The 24041-nt window shown below is 31.9% G+C and overlaps 1 protein-coding gene across 5 annotated transcripts in view; it reads right to left on the minus strand.

The window, feature by feature from the left end:
• Positions 1-428: 428 nt before the first annotated feature.
• The window catches only part of LOC134685154 (uncharacterized), a 38144-nt gene continuing 14531 nt past the window's right edge, over positions 429-24041 (minus strand). For 2 of the 5 annotated variants that reach the window (XM_063544640.1, XM_063544633.1), the window contains 10 exons: positions 13378-13603; positions 9653-9796; positions 8724-8839; positions 8000-8140; positions 7440-7572; positions 6901-7081; positions 4723-4805; positions 4051-4148; positions 2063-2158; positions 429-703 (listed from right to left, as the gene is read on the minus strand). In XM_063544640.1, the coding sequence (XP_063400710.1) occupies positions 581-703; positions 2063-2158; positions 4051-4148; positions 4723-4805; positions 6901-7081; positions 7440-7572; positions 8000-8140; positions 8724-8839; positions 9653-9796; positions 13378-13510 (1248 nt within the window). In that variant the 5' untranslated portion in view covers positions 13511-13603 and the 3' untranslated portion in view covers positions 429-580. Of the gene's footprint in view, positions 704-2062; positions 2159-4050; positions 4149-4722; positions 4806-6900; positions 7082-7439; positions 7573-7999; positions 8141-8723; positions 8840-9652; positions 9797-13377; positions 13604-13673; positions 13694-15082; positions 15227-24041 lie in introns of those variants that run through there. The other 3 variants (XM_063544648.1, XM_063544655.1, XM_063544663.1) reach the window with 3 other exon arrangements.

Genomic DNA, 24041 nt, shown 5'->3' on the forward strand with positions numbered 1-24041 from the left:
GTTTGTTTATTCTCCATTTGATAGAGGTACAAGGTAGGGTTGGGATCTCATAAAACATGTTTAATCCCGCCGCATGTTTGCAGACTCTGGTCTTTGTAGTCCTTACATTTTTTTTTAATTTCAGTGCATATATATGTCTTGGAATTTACTATGAAGTTCATTTTCATTTAACTAGTTCGCATTATTGATAAGGACCAACTGAAGCATGATTACGGGTACAATATTTTCACGTTTTGATAACCCTTTGGTGGCCTTGTGCTGTTTTCTGCTCATTTGCTCTTTGGTTGGATTGTTGTCTCTTTAACTCATTCCCTATTTCCATTCTCAATCGAAATTCAAACCAATACTTTTAAAAGATAAGAAAGTTTGTGAATGTTTGCAAATGTTATTTCTGTAAGACGACAACCCATGAAGGACGTTAAGTAGAATGTCAATGAACATCAGCTTATATATAATTAATGAACTATCACTGAAAGTATGCATCCATTCGAAATATCACTTTTTATGTTTAAAGCAGCATTTTTAAATTACTAGTATATACAATTTATAACACACAACCGGGATTACTGTGAATATTGAGTTATGTTTGCTTTGCCCTTTTCTGTATCTCTTTCAATTTATCTCCATAATACCATTCAGCTAGTTTGTTAGGTGGAACACCAAGCTTGTATGCGAGAACTATTAAATTGGTCATTCCAGTAGTCTGTAATATATGTAAAAATATACATTACATCATCTTACGGATTTTAAAAATAAAGTGCGTTGATTACGCAAATGTGACTGACACTCAACAACACAATAACCAAGACATATGAGGGAAACAATAGACATTAAGTTTTTAATCATAACTTTAAGACATTATTGTTGAACTAGCCATACACATGACTTGCTGTCAGCATAACATGTCTTGACATAAATTATCATTGATTTGGTCATAAATATAATATATTTAACTGTTTTTTAAAACTTTAACAAAACTATTCTGTATGTTGCACAACCTTTTAGAATTTTGGGTTATTTTCGAACGTTAATGATAAGTCTTTTTTTAGACCAAAATTCGAATCCTGGTGTACATAGTGATTGTATTGTACAAATACATAGGCTGCAATTAATTTATCCTATTTGTTTTACCGATAAGCCATGAAGAATTTATTGATGAGAAAATATTTCTTAAAAAGACGAACACGAATCAAAACGTTTTAAATTTGATTCGCTAAATACAACATAAAAGATTCGTGCACGTTTTTTAACATATAGATTTTCATTTGTACGCAATCATTTAAGAACTGATATGGATACCTCTACTGAGCATTGTCAGATGGCCAGCTCAGTCACCACTTGATCGGTTCTGTCATATTGTTTTTTTTTTGCTTTTATAACATTTTGGAAATGCCTTTAAAGTTTCTGTGTCCAGGTATTGTATTTTTTTGTATCGACTTTTCAATGTTTGTTTTATGTATGATTTTTTTAATAATTTTGACTCGTGCATCACTAAAAACATTAATTGCAACAATGCGCTTCAAGTGCTGTAAAATTGGCACCGTTGGTGTGTTATCCATCTGGCAGGTGCATTTCCTTCCTTTGAAATTGCACGTTCCTTCTTCCAATAAGTATTGGAATGTGACAAACAGTTCCATAGTCATATACGTCATGTTCCGCAGGGACTGCAGAGCACTCAAATGCTTACCTTATATTCAATTTCAACTGGTTTTTTTGTGTTTTTTTTAACAACCTAATTAAATATTTATTTCAAATATTGGCTTGTTACAATTTCCTTCAGGAGTCCAAGTTCCTCCTGATTTTCCCTATTACAATCCACTAATTACTCACTGACAGGGTAATGATTAGTTGTAAAATACATATTACATTTGTACATCAAATATATATTAAATAATATCACTTTATATGATTATTCATATGTTTTCTAATAGTTGCCAAAACATTACTTTACAGTACAAGTTCAATTGTTACTGTAATTGATTTTATTTCTATAGCATAGTTTATTTAGACAAGTTGTAATTATCGTCGTCGTCATTATATTCATATAAATGAGACAAGTTACCCTTATAAGTCCCAGTTTTTTCCAACGTCGTGAAGATGTTATAACAGGATCAGCATCAGCAACACATATGTGCCCAAATTTGTTTAGGTCCTCAACCTGATGAAAACAAATAGATGAACCACTATTATATATTATATTTTAAAATAACATAAAAATTTAAAATATGGAATACCATTGTTTTCCAAGAAAAACTCATTCACAATGAGATGTATTTTGCAAAACCTTTCGGAATGTTGGTACCTCAATACTCTTTAACTCCGTACTTTATTTTGCATTTCAACTTTTTCTATCGTCATTGATGAATCTTGTGTATACAAAACGCGCGTCTTGTGTGCAATATCATAAGCTTGTTATCTTCAAGTGTTATGTTTCCATCAGAATTCGATCATGTCTATTTACCATTTATATTAAGTTACTTTCTCTTATAGATGTGACCTGTTATTTATTTCTTGTATGAAGAGATATTTCTCGTTTCGAACTTAACGAAGTGTGATACGAGAATGTGATATGAAAACTTCATTAATTTGATTGGCTTTTCAAGAACCATGATACGAATTAACGACATTTCCATTTACTTTTAGTCAGTTCTTTGATTTCTTTAAAGGGTTAAGCCTATGTACATTTCGACAATGTCAAACGGACATATCCAATTCGTTAAAAAACATATACAAAACAATCAAACTTTTCACATTGAAATCTGCTTTTGATCAATTTTTGTTACATTCAACCGTACACGTTTTTTAGATGTCTGCGCGGTGTAAGAGTTTTACGCATGAATAGGACATCATACGTACATGTGTTTAATTGTTTAATAAGTTGTGAGATCGCTAAATATCAACTCCAGTTATTCAATTTCAATAGAATAAAAAACGAGCCTTAAATCTAATCAAATAACAGGAATTTATATTAAGCAATCTTCAATTCTCACTCGTTATGCATTATAAATATTTCATGTATACTTCGAAGTACAGCCAACGTTGTTTCGCCCCCAAGGGTTTCACCAGCCCAGTAGTTGGCACTTCGGTTTGAAATTAATATCAATTATATGGTCATTCATTCGAAAAACTAGGAATTTTCTTATCCCTTGAATAAAATTACATTAGCTGTATGTGGCACAACTGTTTTGGAATTTTGCGTCCTCAATGCTCAAAACTTTGTACTTGTTTGGCTTTATAACCTTTTGATCTCAGCGTCACTAATAAGTATCATGTAGAAGAAACGCGGATGTGCCGTATTAAATTATAATACTCGTACCTTTAATAACTAATTATATACAATGATTAATCAATGTCAAGAAATACCAACATCTTTTGAATGTAAGGGCGAGTTTTTTTTTATCAAAATCTTCAAAATTCGAGTTTTTTCCTAATATTGATCAGTAACAGTTTTAACATTGCAGCTCAAGATAAATACCATAACTGATAAAAAAAAATTATGATACAAAAACCAAATAATATTGTGTCCCTAGTACATGGATGCCCCAATCGCACACTAATTTCATATGTTCAGTGGACCGTGAAATTGGGGGTCAAAACTCTAATTTGGCGTTAGGATTAGAAAGATCATATCATAGGGAACATGTGTGTTAAGTTTCAAGTAGATTGGACTTCAAATTCATCAACTACTACCTTGACCAAGAACTTTAACTTGAAGCGGCACAGACGGACGAATGAACGGACGGACTAACGATTGAACAGACGGATGGACAAGAAAACATAATATCCGTAAATGGGACATGAAAAATACTTTTTTCCCCTAAAGGAGCACCGATAGTGGAGAAAAGTGATGCGACATAACTACATTGAAGGTATATTAGACAACTAAACGTTTTACAGGTGCAATATTACTAGGATTTTGTCTTTCTTATCTTTTAAACCGTTATAGAAAAGGATACTTGCATTTAACTAAGTATCTGCGTATTTTCCATATCAACGTTCTTCAAAGAATACTAGTAGTAACTTCAGTAACTATTTTTACAATTATCTTACCATCATGTAATCCTCCATCAAATAAACTTCTTTAAAACCACCAGCTTTGAAATAATTCTCCCTTGTGACAAACAAGATTTGATCACCATACGGACGTTCTAAATAAAGGTTAGAGTTCAATTATGTTGAAAAACGGTGTTCCTGTTTTACATCTTGGCAAATTAACACAATCTTATCATACTTACGTAAATATAATCTTTTTTTATAAACATTTGGTTCCCAGAACTCTGTATTAATACTATTTTAAAAAAGGAGCTAAGAATGAAGAAATAAAGCCACACATACAAAACTGGTGGAAGAGAGATAATGCAGACGATTCTTACTGCCATTACTACTTTTATTGCAAAACCAGTAATACAATAATGATAATACTTATTACATTCTAACTGATTTAAAAACTCGTTGATAATTATATTAATGAATATACGTTTGTTGTTTCCAGTTCTTCGTTGTTTAAATTCCTGGAAGAGGACATATAAAATGAGGAGATTCGGTATGATTAACAATAAGAAAACTATCACACAGAGTACAACTGGTGTATATTTAAGAAACTATAGGTCAACGAAAAGCCTTCATCGATGAGGACAATTCATATGGTATAGCCAGGTATCAACATTGTAAAAGACTGTGACTTGATAAAAAATAAAGTATAACAGACAAAGGATATCTTACCTAGATACTTCACTCTTATGTTATTTGTTATCCATTGTAAAAAATTCATTTTCATTTTGAAAATTTTACTGCATTTTTGTTCCCTGTGCAAATATAAAAAGATGTTCGTAACAGGTACTTCAAAATCTTATTCCTTAAATATATGATACTACATACAAAATATGAGTTTATCATTACATTAACAACAGTCTTAAAAGTATCTGTATATAGTCACTAAGGGAAGTTAAATGTGTTTTTGTTGATAACGTTGATTCAGTAGATGTTGCTGAATTCATTTTCAATTTTTTCAAGAATCTTAGCGTTATTGGCTGCTGATTGATATATAGTCTACATCTACTTTTGTTTCATATTATATGGCTCAGGCCGTGTTCACATTGACCTAAATTTGGTGTTGTGTTAGTGTAACTCACACGTAAACCAAACACAATTGCGTTCCCATTGATAAAACTAAATGTTTACATGTAGTTTTAATCATGTTTTACCTACACACAGTCAAAAGTCAATGTAGGCCTTGTGTAGGTTAATTGTACACAAAACTAGGCATTTAGGACATTAGTTTTATCGTGTATATATTTAAGGAGGAAACTATTTTTGAGTAAAATTGATATTTTTAATAATTATTAGTTATCTAAATTTTACAGATTTTTTTTTGTTAAAAAAAATAACACTTTATTTACCCCTTATCAAGACTCAAAGCAGCATCATTGTCGAACCCATAAGGCAGCAACCGATTGATTTTCGGGGGGAGGGGCTATTATAGTTGAGTTTAAAACATAAAGGCAAGGGGGAGGGGGTGGTTAGCTATGGATTTTGTTTTGGAAACAAAAAATGTTTCCAGTTTTTGGCCCTGAAAATTTTTTTGTTTGTTTCACCCTCAGCTGCAACTATATATAATGCTAAAATTGATTTCGACTTGCCACCAAAATTTTTCCTGAAAAAAAATTTATAGCTCACGTCCTCCCCCCCCTTTCCACAAAAAAAATAAGTAAATAGTTGCTGCCTAATTCATTTGAAAAGGTCTTCCCGAATCGACTTGATGTACACAGAAATATTCGCCACTGGTCTTTACTCAAAAAACGATTCACGCATAAATGCATGACTAAAAAAAGTGTGAGGTAAATGATATGTTTGTCGAGTATCTCAGATCTGTTAAATAACACGTAAAATTAATTTAAAAAAAACGTTACCCTATTCCTTTACCAAATACTCCTTGGAGAAAAAATACCATTTGAAACGAACAGAAAAGATAAAAATGTAGTGATCCCTTATATCTCAATCCTTTTTTTTCGGCTGTAAGCACGCTGTTGCAGCTAACGTTTTCTAATGCGTTATCGAGACATCTCTAGTATATTAAAACTACTGCAAATTATAAAAATGGCTTTCATAAAGTAGCAACCACTTAACTTAAAAAAAGGGGAGGGTTAATTTTTTTTATCTGAGTCAGATTTTTTTTCGCGCGTACGTTTTTATTCCTTTTTTTCGATGCTGGTTATCAAATACTTTTTTTCAATATTTAACATTATAATGTATGGAGAAACTCTTGATTCAGAATATTTTTTTTATCATCCGTATGACCATTTATTTTTTTTATTAAATTGGGGATCGGAATATTTCCATTCCCATCCCCCCCCCCCCTTTTGAAGGCAAATGGTTGTTCCCTTACCAATAGAAAAAAATTTCAAAAATTTTGAATTCAGTTCTACGTAATGAACATTTAAATGACATATAGTTTACAAGTGGGAACAAATCTTATGTACAGGTAGCTAAACAAGGTGTATAGATGTGAACAAATGTAATGTGAAACCAGTGTCCACTACACTAAACTAATTGTAAACATGTTTACTCTACACTGCGTTTGGTGTGAACACGGCCTTAGACTTACACATAAGTTTAGTGTTATTGTCAGAGTGTTTTTGATACTTTAAGCAAATTTTCATAAACTAAAGGATAAGAGCAAGACAACAGAAGTGTTTATGTACTAGTATTTAATAAACTTAAACCATTGAAATTTGCTTAAAATGAATTGTACCTGATCTCACATGTTCCCCTTAACATAACTTTGCTGAAAAACTGGAAAGCCCAATAACAAACATTTGTGATAAGTCTCATTATACAAATGCTCAAAATTTCTATCTCAAAAACGTGTTATAATTGTTGCTATTTTCCTAACATGTATACCTTTCAGGGGCTTCTACTACATCAAAGCCTAATCTGAAACATCCTCCTACATTTCCAGGTTTCTGCAAGCATTTGACTATTGCATGGTCAAACTTATCTGGTGCTTCTGTGTCAGCATGAAGAAACATAAATATATCTCCCTTTGCTTGTTCTGATCCATACTTTTGCTGAAATCCTCTTCCTCGAAAACAAAATTTAAAAAAAGTTTCGGATAAGTGTGCCTAAATTAAAATTTTGATTACAGTAAAAATTATATCCTTTAAAAAAACAAAAACAAAAAACAAAAACTAAAACATCATTAAAACAATACGTTAAAAATTAATGCGTCCAAAGTGCTTTTTCGGAAATTTTTCAGCACAGGATAAAATGAAGGAAAGCATGTCTACAAAAAATTGGATTGCAATGGCTTTGCTATCATTAAATTGCCATTTCGTTTAATATTAATCTATAATACAATATATAAAAAAAAAATCAAATAAATTGTTAATGTCACGGTCAAGTTTATTGTTAATGTAAGGGTCAAGTATAATGTAATATACCTGGAGAACTTTTAACCACTTTTATAGCTACGTCTTTTGTTTTAGCGAACTTTTCAACAACAGAAACTGTATCATCCGTACTTCCACCATCACTTACTATAATTTCTTCTATGGCCTTTGTTCTGGAGCACTTCTAAATTTAGAAAGTACACTTATTAATATAAATAATTACCTTTTTAATTTAATGCAATTTAAAAGTGTCTTATAGTTTGCTGTCAATTTTCATTGCAGCCTTAAATTCTTTTAAATGTAAGCATATTTGGCCGTACCGTGACCTTTAGTTGTTAATTTCTGTGTCATTTTGGTCTCTTGTGGAAAGTAGTTGTCCATTGGCAATCATACCACATCTTTTTTTATGCATAGTATGTCAAATTTTAAAACCAATATTCTGACGTCCAATTTGCAGCTTTGTTGTTATCTGTAAATTCATTTAAAAGTAGTATAATTCAAAACCAGCTTCACGGTAAACATAATTATCAGCGTAACAGTTTTTCAGAACTACAATCATGGTGCCCATTCAATATGCTGGGAGACCCAAAATATTTATATACAGATCATACCTTTAAAACTGTCTCCAGTGTTGATAAAATATTATCTGCTTCATTGTATACAGGAATTATAATACTGATTTTTGGATGAGCAAGTTGTTCTCTGGTTACTTGTAACTCATTTTCGAGTACCTCAAGGTCTGCAGCAACGTCCTGTATGAATTCAAATAAACAATAAATCAAGATAATTAATTATACTATTCTACAATTTTTCACTGATCTAAAAACAAAATATGACAGTTTTAAGGATAATCAACATTGGAAACATACGAGCTTTTTTTTTTATTTCATTGTATATTGTCTCAGATTTCAAATTGCTCGAATATAGCATCAATAATATATGCGTCTTTCACAGTTCCGTTTATAGCTTTAAATGTCATAATAAATGTGGTATTTTTATAATTTAAAATGGAAATGGAAATGGGTAGTGTATCAAAGAGTCAACAACTCGACTAAAGCAGAAAAAAACAGCCTATGACTAATTGGTCTTCAACATAGTGTGAAAATCCCGCACAAGGAGTTGGGCTTCAGCTGGCCTCTAACCAAAGATGTATAATACTAGTTCAGTGAAAATGTAAGCCACACTGATTTCCAACATATATAAATGAACTAAAATTTTAAAAACATACAAGATTAACAAAGGCCAGAGGCTCCTGACATGAGACATTCGTAAAAATGTGGTGAGGTTAACTATTTTGTGAGCTCTGCATATTACTCCATTTTTTAATCTACTTACCACATCATTTAAACGTGTGTCTAATATGCCTAATGATATTCCTAGATATTTCGCTCTTTCTGACTGTTCCCTGAACACTGTTTCTGTACCCCAGTTTATATCACTAAACACGTCATCTAATGTTAATTTTCAATAGAAGAATTAGTATAACCACAAAAAATCCTGGGATTGATAACAAATAACAGAGTTATAAGGAAGCTTATTCTTTGAGGCAAAGCTATTCTTATAGAATGTTCTTAACAATAAAATATATTGCAAAGAATGCTTAGAAAGATACATTAATTACTTGGGAACATTTTAAAACGTTCAAATCCTAAATTTATTCAAAACCTCAGTACAATAACCGTACCGAGTAAGTGATATACCATTGAAGTGTCCTTCATATTCCAGATTTTAATACAGGTATTATCAAAGAGGAAGTTGATTAAGAAAGATGGTATCACCAAAATATATATTGTAACTAGTATTGTATCCAATAAATTGTTCTCTTTACGTGCCTGCTCATAGTGTAATGTTTTCATATTTTAATGGTACGAAGACTTCATACCTACGCTTGACTTATATTTAACCCATTTTACTTAAATTAATCAAATAAATATATTAACACAAATTCTGATCTGAGTGAAGAAATTGTATACTATATATACATGTTACATGCCTTCCTTACACCATTATGCTGGCTGCTGTATAAATTTGCAGTGTCAAAAACTTTCAGTGCTCTTTTGATCATTTTGGCGTAAAAACACGTCTATTGACCTTTTTAAGTCGTTTGGTTGCTCACTCATAACTTTTAACTATAATGGTTTTTAATATATGTTTTGGACAGTTACTGTATCATTCCATTTTGTATATTATACAATGTAATTGCTACATAGTAAAGGGTACAGATTTTCAGCAACTGGTATCTTTGATGGGTTATTACAACCTACCTAATTTAACATTAGCTGACTTTGAGATTCCGACTAAGTAATATCCACCATCAGCGGCTGGTCCTAACACCATGTCAGATCCATTCTGTAGTTTGTGGTATGCTTCTGATATTACATTTGAATTTATTCCAGGAATATCACTACCTGCATTTAAACATGCATCATAAATTCATCAAATAATTACAATTCAAATTTTAAAATCAAATATTTTATTGTCATATAAACTTAACAGTTTGTTACCAACACGTATTAACACAATAAACATATACATACATATCAAACATACACAATGAAAACAACATCTAATATAAAAACACGCACGCTGTTAAGAAACCACCCTTATGAAACTGAACTGTTTGCCGCAAACTTGCAGCAGACTTGCTGCAAGGTTGCGGCAAACAAAACGTTTGCAGGAACACAGAAAATAGTGTTTGCAGATGTTTGCCGCTAGCTGCAAACTTTCGGCAAACATTGATGCAAGCTTGCGGCAAGTTTGCAGAAACATCAATTTTTGCCGTAAGATTGCCAGAAAGTTTAAAATAATAAAGAATGTTTGCCGCAAGATTGCAGAAAACTTTGAATATTCTAAATGTTTGCCGAAAAATTGCCGAAAACTTTGACCATTCTATATGTTTGCCAGAACATTGCAGGAATTAAACAATATTGACTTCGCATGCCTAGATGTCACTTCCTGGATGCTTACAATTTGAAATTGTGGCTAGGTCATGTAGGTTGTGTTTAGAAATGCATTTCACATATAAGAGATCAAGGAGACATTTTGGTTCAAAAATTAATATGGGACAAACAGTATGTAATTTTGTGAGTACAAATGATTCATAGAACTGCATGTTTTAATAAAATAATTAATGTTATCATCATACATAATTATAAGTAAGCAACTATATATACATGTATGTGTGATTGAAAAACTTAGCTATTATAAGTTTGAATTTGTAACTGATGTACTGCACCATCATGATCATGTTTATTAAGATTAAATTAAATTCTGTAATGCAATTATAACCTAGCTTTATACTCAATAAACATTTGAGATTTTACCTTTTTCATTTTTTAATACAGGTTTATTATGTCATTTGAGTATGACTCCTGTCCCTTTTTCAAAACTCAAATGCATGTATGTAATTCCTTAAATCTCATGACTTTGCAAGAATTCTTTCAATGACTCTTGGTATAAAGACAGAAATTGACTTTTTAAAAATGTTGCTGTGTAATTTGAAAGAGATAAATTAAATGTGTCTACACACATGACATTGGTATATGTGTAGTTCCTGCAAGTTTGCCGCAAGTTTGCAACAAATTTGCAACAAACAATTGCCGCAAACTTGCATCAAACAATTGCCGCAAGCTTGCGGCAAATCTAATTTGCATAATTATGTTTGCAGCAAGCTTGCCGCAAACTTCATTTGCATGGTAAAATGATTGCGGCAAGTTTGCAGCAAACGTTTGCTGCAAGCTTGTGGCAATGTTTGCTGTAAACTTGCGGCAAATGTTTGCCACAGGGCTTATTTTTCGGTAAGGGCATGTCCTCATTTAACTTCTGGTGACTTTTTCAATAAGGATTCTTACTTATGTGTTTATTAAGGCGTTGATGGATTAAGTAAATAAATTAATCAATTAATTGTTTCTTCTTCATTTTAATTATCAACGTACGGTTGGTGTAGAAAGTATTTTGATAGAAAACGTGGAAAATTTTACATGTTTGTAAAAGGTTGCAACGAAATACGTCGTCAACCAAAATTAAATCATTAGCATTCAAATATATACGGATGTGCTCCTAATAGGATTTTGGTTAAGGATGTCCTTCTAAATACATTTTTGGAATAAATGAATTTGTGGTTCTTTGCATGCGTTTATAATTAAGGTCAATGTACAACTGAATGGGCTATGTCTCAAACTTCATTATAATTTTCTATACAACATTAACTTTGGCTCGTTGAACCATAAATGAAAATCAGAGAAAAAAATTATCTCTTAAATTTTCAAAAATATTACTAGTGAAGTCTTAGAATCATATGCAAAACAGTGTGGCTGTGGCCATTGATTGATGTCCTAAATTATCCCATTGACTGAGACAGATTACGTGAACGTTTGTCTGTAACGACCGGACGCACAGACCAGAAAACATAATGCTCATAAATGGGACATAAAATTTGAACCATATCAAGCGAGAAAACTATTAGTCTAATCAATAATAAAACAATAGCAACAAGTCAACGATAACCACCAAACTGCATGCTGATGACTAAGCATATGCACATATTAACGAATGTAGTGGGGTTAAATAAAACATGTTTTGAGTGCTCAACTCTACCCTTCACCTTGGACAGTTGTGTAAAAGCATAGTATAAAATAAAACTGTGAACATCCGTTACAATTCGCGTAGCTTGAAGGTCGAATACTACTTAACGTTCTAATAAATCGGTTTAGATATGGTTTATAATCTTTATAATGTTATCGACGCCTTACTGAACACTTCATACCTTTACTTTTTACCACACAGGATAGGATAAAATGTTTGTTGGCAGAATTTTATTTCATCTATATATTTCCGACCTTCGATTTCTTGAACAAAAGGACATTGAATAGTTAATATGCCATCGCTTGGTCGATTTCGTAGTAAATAAAAGCACCAGACCTTGTAGTTCACTAACAGAATGAGATATACCTGTGTCAGTAAAGTCATATCTTAGATATGATAACATCTACAAATAACTAAAACGTGTTACAAATTTTTATGAAACTATTTTGTTAACCTTGTTTTGTTTTGTTGCTGTTGCTAACCTTGGAAAAAATATAAAATATTCATTATGTTGCAAGGTCGTTGATCCCGACTGATACAAGTGAAAATAACCTCTTATGTTTCCCAGTAATTATATATGAATACGGATATATGTTTATTCGAACTAGCCTTTTAAGAAACGAGTTTTACAACTTTATCGAATGTTACTTAACTAAAACTCGTCATAGATTGGAATTGTACGTTGTAATAATAAGCAACCGTACGGCCTCAAACAATTATAAAACACCCAAACCGTATAGTCTGCTAATAGAGGCCCAGACATGAAAAAAAATAACTAAGTAAACTATATAACGACCTAATTTATTACAAAACTTTTTACGAATAACAAATATGACAGATATATAAACCAACGTGTGTTTTTACCTTTTAGTAAACATTATGGATTTTTGCACATTATTGAAGGCCTTATGTTGCTAAAGTTGCTTACTTTTGTTTTGTCCATCTTGCATATAGAGGTTTTAATCAACATTCATACCACATCATTTTCTTATTTTTGAAGGAAAAGTTATTTTTAACGCCCTAGAAAATGAGCATATAATGAATGTGAACATAAACCTTGAACCGTGGCCATTAACAAATCCCCAAGGGATTTCTTTATTCTATTGCTACGAATTTATACTTTCTAAATAACCAAACGAAGGCCAATATTGTCATGGAAGTTATACATGTATACTGTTGTTCGCTATATAATCACAATGGCTACTTTTTTAATGTCTTCTGAGTGAATCGGCATAATCGTTGATTTCCAATATGTGAATGTCGGTCAATGAATTTATAGTACCAATATATTTGTTCATATTTACAATAGATCATTATATGCATTATTGTCAGCTTTAATCCACCGAAATATTTATGGACACAAAACTTAAAATTTCATAATTTTTATAAAACTCTGCTTATTTACCTATAATTATTGTGTGTTTTGAGTTCCTTTTAAAGCTGTCTTTGAATGCACTTGATAGTTTGTTTCCTAGGCCGCCGTTTGCCTGTTGCTGCCACGTGACTTCATTTTTCCTCCGTCCTAACCAATATTTCATTTGACTATATGTCCCGCCATTATAGTATACGTTCACAGAAATGTCATCATCCTTCCGACAGTAATCTTCTATGATGTTTAAAATATGGTCAGTCTTAAAAGGCAATAAAACAGTTTATTATAATGGAATACATTAAGAATCAAACAAAAGATACATAACTTACGTTAGGACTTTACTGTTTTACTCCTAGAATAACTTACGTTAGGACTTTACTGTTTTACTCCTAGAATACGTAAATGTTAACAAGATAATGATTTGTAAACACAGGGTTTCTTTTAAAACAATCATGTGTGAAGGGTTATAACGGAAATTTAACGTCAAAATTTCCGAAAGCATTTACTTCAGGTAAAGAGTGAAAATATCTTAAACTCTTTCCAAATTCAGGCGTCCACTAGTGAATAGAGCTCAATACTATTTTGAAACCATTCTACCTTTTGAAATAATAAATGGAAAACATGTTTGTATATTGTGATATCAGTAGTTTTAAAATTTGAAATCAGGATGTATGTTATTTAGTTTTTAAAGTATTCAGAAGTTATATTATAATTGTGTTGAAAATCCATTCTTGCTTTTTTATTCATGTATGTGTTAATGCTATCAAAAATCACCGTGATGTCATCAACGTAACGCTAAAACTTATATCGCAAACTCACTCTTTTTTCTCACTACTCTCAATAAAACGTGCAGGGTTAAAAGGTTTTTTAATCATTACTAAAATCAATTGATATAACTTTAACTTGCATGATGAATCTTCTACAGTAGACTTGCTTCAATTCCCTTTCTATTATTTTTCTCTCACTAATTTATATGTTTACTGATAAGTGCTAGCCTACTGATTGCCCTTCCTCCTGCAGATGTCAGTATAATTGTAATCTCCTAGTTATAGCAGTAAAACTATTAAAGGGGCAAAATTGAAAAAAAGAAATAAAAACATGATTAGGAAGGGACATGTAGCAAGTCTACTTCTACAGCAGTATAGCTCATGTTTAGAAAAAAAATATTTACAAATTGTTGTTTTTAAGCGCTTGCCTTAAATTTACATCACTCGCTGATAGGATCAGTGACGGCTTATTCGCTAGACCGGAGGATATTGCTCTGCAGATTATCTTGTTTTGGTAGTTATTGTACTATCTAAGATAAAAAAAAAATTACTTGTTGGGTAGAATCTTTAATATTCTTTCTTATGTTTATTTTACCATGACATGTCCTGTTGTCATTCTGATTTGTTCACTTTTAATAATAATACTAATTGTATTTGCAAAATAATTGTCCTCGTTTGTGCATGGAAAGCTAAGTGTAAAAGAATAGAGGGAAAAGATAACAAAGGGACATTAAAACTCATAAGTCTTTTAACGAGACAATGTCATATAGTAATCTCAGTGTGCAATTGCCACATCTTCTTATGTCTACATATTTGCATTAATACAATGTCACAGCGGCTAAACCGTCCTTAGTGAACTTTCACTGTTGTTCTTTGCGTACATTGGATTTGACAGAATTAACTCAATTGTAAACATAATGATAAAGATAATATATCACTTGTATTTTTTATATCAAATACGAAAATATTACAAGTATACTTCCTCTCTGCTATTTAGTATAAATTACTATTCAATCCTTAATTTATCTAAAACCCCAAGAAGATTCATTCGCTTCGATTGTCCATGTTCTAAATCACTGCCAGAGATGTTCTCTTATTTACTTTTATCCTATAAATGATTTAGTCAGTTCTATCGAATGACTGAACACTGAACATGACAGTTCGGCTACCTTATTTATAGATTAATATATGTGGTATTAGTGCCATTAAGACAACTCAAATTCTCGTCACAATGTATACATATTTATTTGGCGGGTTTTTTCTCGCGTGTCCTTGGTGAGTCTTTTGAAGACCAAATGCTTGTTTATCGTACAAGATCTATGATGTCATAGAGTTTATCGAGGACTAATCCGACAGTTCTACCATAGAACTGCTTTGAGTAGTTTAATGACAGATTAATGTGACGATTCTTAAAAATGTATTCCAACTGTAATTTCAAACTTAACAATGATTTACATGTGGTTCTAGTTAGGGAGCTACCATTTGATTTTTATGGGGGGGGGGGGGGGGGGGCTAGGATGAAATTTGAAAAAAATAGACAGGACAGGAGTTTTGAGTAAAAAAAAAGGCAGGATGAGACACTTGCAAAAAAAAAGTCAGGATGACAATTAATGTAAAAAAAGTCAGGATAAAAAAAAACCAGGACCGGATAGAGTAAAAAATAAAAAGGCAGGACAGAGATTACAACTAAAAAAAATGCAGGACAAAATTTTTCATCCTAGCCCCCCATAAAAATCAAATGGTAGCTCCCTTACTGCTCAAATTATGTTATCAGATTTATAATGTACGTGCAGAATAGTTGATGAAAAAATTGTCATAACATGTAATATTTTCATCCAGAATGAAGCCATACATTAAAATTCAATTTTAAAGCATTTCAACAATTCGTATGTTGTGTCTTGCTTACTTTGACCCATTGCACTCGATGGACAGTGTTCTTTGCATCCTGTTTCTGTTGGATTGTACCGATTTTGTATTTCTTTAAAGAGGAATCAATATAGAAATCATTTTAGTCAAATCCGGTAAAGCAGTTCGAAAACATTGTATCGTCGGGTAATTCTTTCTTTGTAATGTTTGATCCTTCTTTAACAGCTAACATGGGATATGGTAGACAAACAAACAACCCTTGTGAATCTTCTATATATTCTTCATACTAATCAAAATAGAGGAGACTACCAAGAGCTCATTCAAACTCATACTTTGAGTCGAAAATAAACTGATAACTCCATGACAGAAAAGAGAAGACAAATCACAAACAATTTAATTTATTCAGAAAATTGTGTTTATAAATGCACACTCAGTATCAGATATGACCGGTTTAAAAAAAAAAACTCCGCAAAGGCAGTTGAAATAGGATGAATAATTAATGCTACTGTTCATACAAGTGTGCTTCAAGAGATACACACGATAGAAGTCAGAATTTAATAATAAACACACAATTATTATTTGTTTTGTTACGTAATGGTCCAGTTATATTTATCCCAGTAAACAGTTTAAGTTATGATCCCTGGACATTTGTATTAACCGTATCTAAATGGCTGGAATGACGGTAAGGAGATCTCGAAAATGTTGCCGTGATAGTCGATAAATGTACTATATTGTCTAGAAAGAGTCACGGACAGTCAGACACTCGTATAATATTTCAGGCTTTACTTAGACACACCCATAAAAGGCTCAATGATTTACCATTATTAACAAACTCCGTTGAATTTTGGTACCTTAATATCTCATAAAAAAAACACTTAAGAGGGTTATTCTTGTCGCATACGCTATCCCTTTCTTTTGTCATGCTTGTGTAAGTATTTACTTTTTTTTTTAAATTCAGAAAATTCTGTGTACAAGGTGTTGAACACTGCAGCGTTTGACTACAGAAATTATGACAATTTATGAGATTCTGACAAAAAACATGCTACTGCATTATGCACTTAGACATGTTTGAGGGTTCTGGTGATGCTTTATGGTCAGAAAAAGAATAACACATCCTCCCATCACAACGTAAACAAACTTACAGTAGTGTTACAAAACTTGTCCATGTGGCATCCTCAAAAACCGGTGCTCCAACAATAATCTACCATAGCCTTGTTCAAGAACAAATGTGGCACGGAAAATATATACTGTCTTGGGACACTGGGGCACTGAGATCGACTTGGTAGGTCATATACCATAACAGCTGAACATATTTAAAAACAGTCAAAAGCAAGCAGGTTGTCAAGCACCTGTTAGGAGACATCACATACTCGTCAGCAGTTGCAATCACCGATGGCTATTGTCAGGGTTGTTGGACAGACACAGTTATAATATCCTAAAATAACACAGGCATCAGTCTAAAAAGGCCAGTAGCTAGTAGAGAATAAATACTACTGGCTGTAGCTATATCCTCGTGGATTTTTAACACAGCAAACCATCAATCAAAAACACTTATTATAATGGTAAAATTATTACCGGATTGACAAACTTATGTAGCCCGAGTATCGTGACCCTAAACTGACATTCTTCGATATCCTATAGTTACAAAATAATAGACATCAATAGATCGAGAGAGCAATATAGGACACTCATTGACTAAGACACATCATTCGAACAACTTTATACTATATTTGATACTTGCTCGTGCGTATATCATGTATATACATGTAGCCTGAAACCAGATAGCTAACCGTTGGCAAACGATACTGCAAAAGAGGCAACGTCCCTTAAGACCAATATAATTGCACAATAATGTCAGATACAAAGTTTGCAAAATAGTGAAGATTTTAACAAAATTGAAATAGCAAAGTAGATGGACCATCAGTGAAACTGGCTGGGAGACAGCCAGGCGCGTAGCAACACGTACGCAAAAACGCAGTTGCGTACACATAGAAAATTTCACAAAAATAAAAATATGGTAAATTTAGTAAGAATAAAACTAAAGTAATGAAATTAATAAAAAAATATATACAAATATGTTAATGGTCACTTTGTAGCTATATTCCATTCCGAAAACTAGTCTTCCCTTTTCATTTACGAAACCAGCATCGTGATTCTGTTGTTGATGCAAACAATTTAAAATGGACGAGTCCTCCAGGTGTCAATACACAATTGTCACTCAAGTCTTTATACCTCCTTACCCTGACATCTTTTTTGAAGATTCCAAAATAACTGATGAAATAAAATGTATACCCGGGAACCTTTCAGATACTTTTATGTATTTCCATGTATGCCGGTCTAGGCGGCAACGGCAGAACGGTCTTTTAGTACCATGAGAAGAGTGAAGACCAACTTGAGAAATACAATGAAAACGAATCTTTTATCTGGACTCGGTCTTTTGAATATATACCGAGAAAAAAATTAAAGCAGACAAGGTTTTGGACATCTTTAGTAGAAAAAAGCAACAGAAAAAGGGTATTGATTTTTCAGAATTATCTTGGGGAGAAAAAAAGCTGAAACACACTGCTTGTTCACTCATAAAATAAAACATAAAGATATGTGATTCGAATTTTTATTATGTAATTTTTCAATAAAAGAAATACCATTTAATTTGCAAAGTGTTGGCTTAAAAATTAGTTTGTTTTCTAATTTAAAGTGGTTCAGCATGACTTGGAAAAAAATAAAATATACCTTATCAAGTCATTTTAACCAACTACACATAAGAAAAAAAAAACCAAATTGTTGAGACAACAGTACAGGTTTCATTATTTTTCTCTGATTACTGTAAATTCAGAAATTATTGCATGCATTTATTATTGCGATTTTGTCATTTTACACTTGAATGCGCTTTAGATTTTTACGATTTTGAGAAAAGTCATGCTTAAGTCAATTAAAATATTACAAAATGCGAGTTTTAATTATTGGGTTTACAGCTCAGTCGCATTATTCGCAATAATAAAAACCTCGCAATAATTTTTGAATTTACAGTATTTATTTCCAAAGTTGACTTGTTTCTCCTGAAAGTAAGATTTCTGTGAGGTAATTTTAAGTCCTCGGAAATTGCGAGAATGCAGGATTTTGCACCGTTTTCCCCAGACCCCCGGCCGTTTGACTTCCTTCTCCTGCATTGCGTACACATCAAAATTGCCTAGCTACGCCCCTGACAGCGTTTTGAAATTGTATTCATTGTTAGAATCCACATTGGGCAACAACCACCCTATTAAATGAAAAATTTGACGGAATTAAGAACAGCAGACAACAGATTGAATGCATACAGCAACAATGGCAATCCAATAGTAAATCTCTTACACCATATATCATTGTATATTAATGTATTAAAGAAGGAACATAAAGAATATTTTCATATTATATTGCCTTAGACACCTACTGAAAAGAGAAAACATTTGAGATAAGACAGTTCTGATCAATGGACAAAATTAATATTGTCACCACCATAGAAAGAATATACGAAATAGGGTATATCTCAAATTATTTTTGAATATACATGTATACATGCATTCAATGCCATGCAGTAACGGCATGGACAGGGCAATTTCAAGAACTGGCAAGTCCTTAAACCATGATCCTGTGCTGTCTGCTTTAAAGTTTATCCAAATACTATGAGAAATTACTTTAAGCAAGAAATGCCAATTGATTTTATATAGAGACACATGTCACGGTCGTGAAGTTTGACCTAAGATCAGGCCTGTGATCAGCATTCAAAAGACCCATTATACTTTGTCATGCAAAAGCAGTGGGCGGAAAAAAGTCGTTACTTCTAATGATCATGCAACAAAGGCGTGAATACAGATGGTAAGGTGAGCACATGAATGGGTAAATAGGTAGTCCTATAACATATGACTTCGCATTCTTATTCAATTTTTAACGATTTTATACTGATATTTTCATTTTTTATTTTTTTTGAATGCGAAGTCATATCGAGATACGTCATGTTGTACGTTAAATTCCTTTAGCACTTTCCGACATGATTTCAGGTCGGAAAAAAAATGCTTCAATCTTCTTTCTAGGTCCAATATTTAACGGGCCAAATATCATTTTAAATAACTTGAGCACGAAAACTATTAAAAAAAATACTTACTTGTGCTAAAGAAATAGTTAATCCATCACTTTAAGAAAATTTTATTCTCGAGTTGGAGCTCAATAACACCAGTTTAAATATGGCGCCCAGATTTGATCAATTTTCGAAATATAAAATCCAAATAAAAAAAAACGAACTTATGGCATCGTTTAACGACGATCGGTTTCAATGTTGTTGAAACGTAGTTTATAGTTTTAAGATACAGAATAGAATACAGTTTGTTTCAAAAAGACAAAAAGGATATTCTTATTAGCGTTTTATGAAACGATAATCTATCCTTGAAAGAAGGGAGTTAATTTGTCACACCAGATCATCAATCATGCATTGTGAAAAGTTTTTTTTTTAAATCTCAATCGCAAAAACTCCCACATTTTCCCTAAGAGAACCATTGTGTTTTAATAAAATCAAAACCCCCTACCCCCCTTTCCAGAATTTTGTTTCAGAACCTTGATAAAGGAAAACGTTGAAAAATAAAAATAAAAATGTTTTTCTTGCGTCTTTATAATTATTACGTATACCTTAGTAATTTCAACTAATATTTTGGCAGTCTCTTGAATAGTTCTCTTAGCCCTGGGAACAGTATATCTAACGGGAAATGAATCTCGTACGCATTTCAGTATAAAGTTATTTCACTCCCGTACGTCACGAGACTTCGCGAGACTAATGGAGACTGGAAGCGTCGGACTGAAAGCTATCGTGACTGCTAATGAATCATCCACATAATTCCACACGTTCAACAACTTTAATGAGTTGGTAAGTTTAAGCATAAAGAAGATATATTTTTTCACATGAAGTAACTAATATGAGAGTGATTTACTCTATGTACAGTGTTTTATTACGTTGGCCAAATTCACGATCATTGAAAAATGCTACTGGTGCCATTTTTTTTGTATTATCCGATTGCATTGCCCAACATTTTGTGATGACAAAAATGCGATCATGACAAATTTGAAGCGACAGTTTACAAGTTTAGTACACTAGCTTCACGTTTCATGTAGTTTGGATGTTATTTTATTGGTATTGATAAAGAAATCAGTCATCATTCGCGGTCTCGTTCCGAAATGCCATTGGCGCCATTTTTATTATTCCCCCTCTTGCATTGTCCAACGTATTGTGATTAAATGAATGCAATTATTACAAAAAAAATGTTGCAGATTACAAGTTTGATACACTGGCATCCCGTGTAACTTAGTTTTAATTACATTTTATTGATATTAAAAGAAATATCGAGTCATCAATTTTGCCATTTTTGGTCCTTATCTGGCCAGTCTGTGTACCCAGGAACATATATATTATTAAATTATACTATTCCAAGGTGTACCTTGTTTAATCTCCATCACAATAAAACTCCTATTAAAGTACATAAACACTAAAATAAATATAAATTTGACATGCATATGTGATTTTGATGTTGTCAAAGTACATAAATGTCCCCCCCCCCCCCACACACACACACAGAAAAATGTCATTATTTTACAACAATAACACTATTTTTTTATTTATAATATATAAGTATTGCAACCTTTATTTGTCCCATTTTTTCCAAAGTTTTAGATCATAAATGCATCATTTCTTCACAAAATTTAAAAGTGGCATATGAGGGTGTACGAAGCGAATGTAGGACAGGAAGTCACAATTATTTTTTTCTGATTATTTTCTTTGAATAAAAGACGCTTATTTATACAAAAAATATGTTTGTATTATTCTTGAACTATTGTATATAAACAAACTTTGTAAACAAAATTTATCATAAAATTAAAGATGATCATATTATTGTTAAAAAAAACAAAATGTCAAAGTGGCTTGGCACCTAAATGGCTTCATGGTTCCAAGAAATATTTTTTTGCATGATTAATATTAAATAAATCTTCATTTTTCAAGTATAATGACACATTTCCTAAACTTTAATATGAATATATGTATATGTGTTCAAAAGTAAATATATAATCATGATAATAGTTTAGGTTTAGTTTGAATTTTTGAAGCTTTGCAGCAGGGGTATAATTTGTGCCCTATGGACACATTCCCAATTTATATTTTATCAATTTAGTAAAATTATAATTTTTATTGCAGATACGTATACAGTTCATACAGATACAGTTTTTTGGGCCATCACTGAATTGATAGTATTATGTGATATAAGCAGTGTTCAGACACCAGCTTTCCTTATTGAGCAAGATGAGACATATAAAAATATCGAACATTATATTATCTACCAAAGCGATCCTTTCTCTATTAAAGAGAGCATATCAATATATAAGTTTGTTTGTTATTTATTTCATTATTAATAAAAAAGTCTAATTGGTATCGTCACAAATAGAAAACATTAATCAATCATTGCAAGAATTACAGCAGTTAAATTATTGATTGCCAATGAGACAACTATCCACAAAAGACCAAAATGACAGACATTAACAACTATAGGTCACCATACAGCCTTCAACAATAAGCAAAGCCCATACCGCATAGTCAGCTATAAAAGGCCCTGATAAGACAATGTAAAACAATTCAAACGAGAAAACTAACGGCCTTATTTATGTAAAAAATATCATTGAAAAACAAATATGTTATACAGAAACAAACGAAAACCACTGAACCCAGTCTCTTGACTTGGGACAGGCACATACATACAGAATGTGGCGGGTTAAACATGGGAAAATACTTGTTATAGTTATTCAATCTTACTAGGATACAATTGATAAGAAGACTTAAAATATATATACCAAAGAACTGGTCATGATTGAGGTTTAAGGTTTTCCATACTAAAATATGCACTGACAAAAAAAAAACATTCTTAAGCATTCGCATTGCAAATGTTAATCTGTCTTTCAAGCACGACAAAATTTACACCCTTTTCGGAAAAAATTATGTATATATTTAGAACTAGAAAAAGTGCGAAAAGCTTGCACAATCTTATCAAAAAATGAAAGTAAGCTCATGTGCAATCATTCCACATCTGGTATCATTATGTTTTTAAAGCACAGCAATGTATATATATATATATTAATATGTCTTCTTTTCCAAAAAGACTTTTGAGAAAATAAGACATATTAACATAGGTGTGAATAGAAGAAAATTCCTTTTATTCTTGTAATGCCAATCTTTTTGTCGTACATGACCTCTAAACCCAGCAATTGACTTTTACGTCTTATCACAATCTGGACACTGATAACAGGGTGTGTTCAGTTGGCTAGGCTGACATGGTGTTGTTATTGCAATTTTAGACTTTTTGGCAGCTAAAGGTTCAAACTCTTCATCTGAAAAACTCAGCAGTGTCAGACTCTGTTTGCTATAGCAATACACTTTCTTAAGGCATCGGCCTAACTGGAAAAGAGGCAGACCATCAGACCAAGATAAGAAGTTCTCTTTGTCGTACATGGTTAGCAAATGAATGATTTGGATTTACAAACTTCATTCTCATGTTGTGGGCTTGTGTGTATTTTGTCATGAATGTTGAGGAATCATGATCAAAGCAAGTTTTCTCGGTCGGCTTGGGTTGTTTTTCATAATATTTTCATCATTTATAATTAGGATGATATTTGTTTACGTTAATCAAATCTTCTGATCCGCAATCAAATTCGAAATTACATTTTAATCAGCTAAAAAGCAGTTTAATAAAAACAATTATTCATATTGGAACCTTAAGTTTAATGAGGACTTGTATAAACAAGTAATTTTGTAATTATTTCACTATGCTTCCTTTTTTAAAAGAATTATCCAAGGCTTTCTATTTTAATATGGAAACTAAAATAAATCATTTAAGAACAAAAAAGCTATTTTCTCAAGATAAAACGATTTTCTAGAAGAGGTTTGTTTTTAATTTATAAAAAAAAAACTTGTTCAAAAACTTATTATTTATTTAATTTTGACAAAGGAGACGATTATAACAATAATTTGCCGTTTTTAATCCAATATTCTCTTTTTTT

This window comes from Mytilus trossulus, chromosome 1 (assembly GCF_036588685.1).
Source record: "Mytilus trossulus isolate FHL-02 chromosome 1, PNRI_Mtr1.1.1.hap1, whole genome shotgun sequence".
Lineage (NCBI taxonomy): Eukaryota > Metazoa > Mollusca > Bivalvia > Mytilida > Mytilidae > Mytilus > Mytilus trossulus.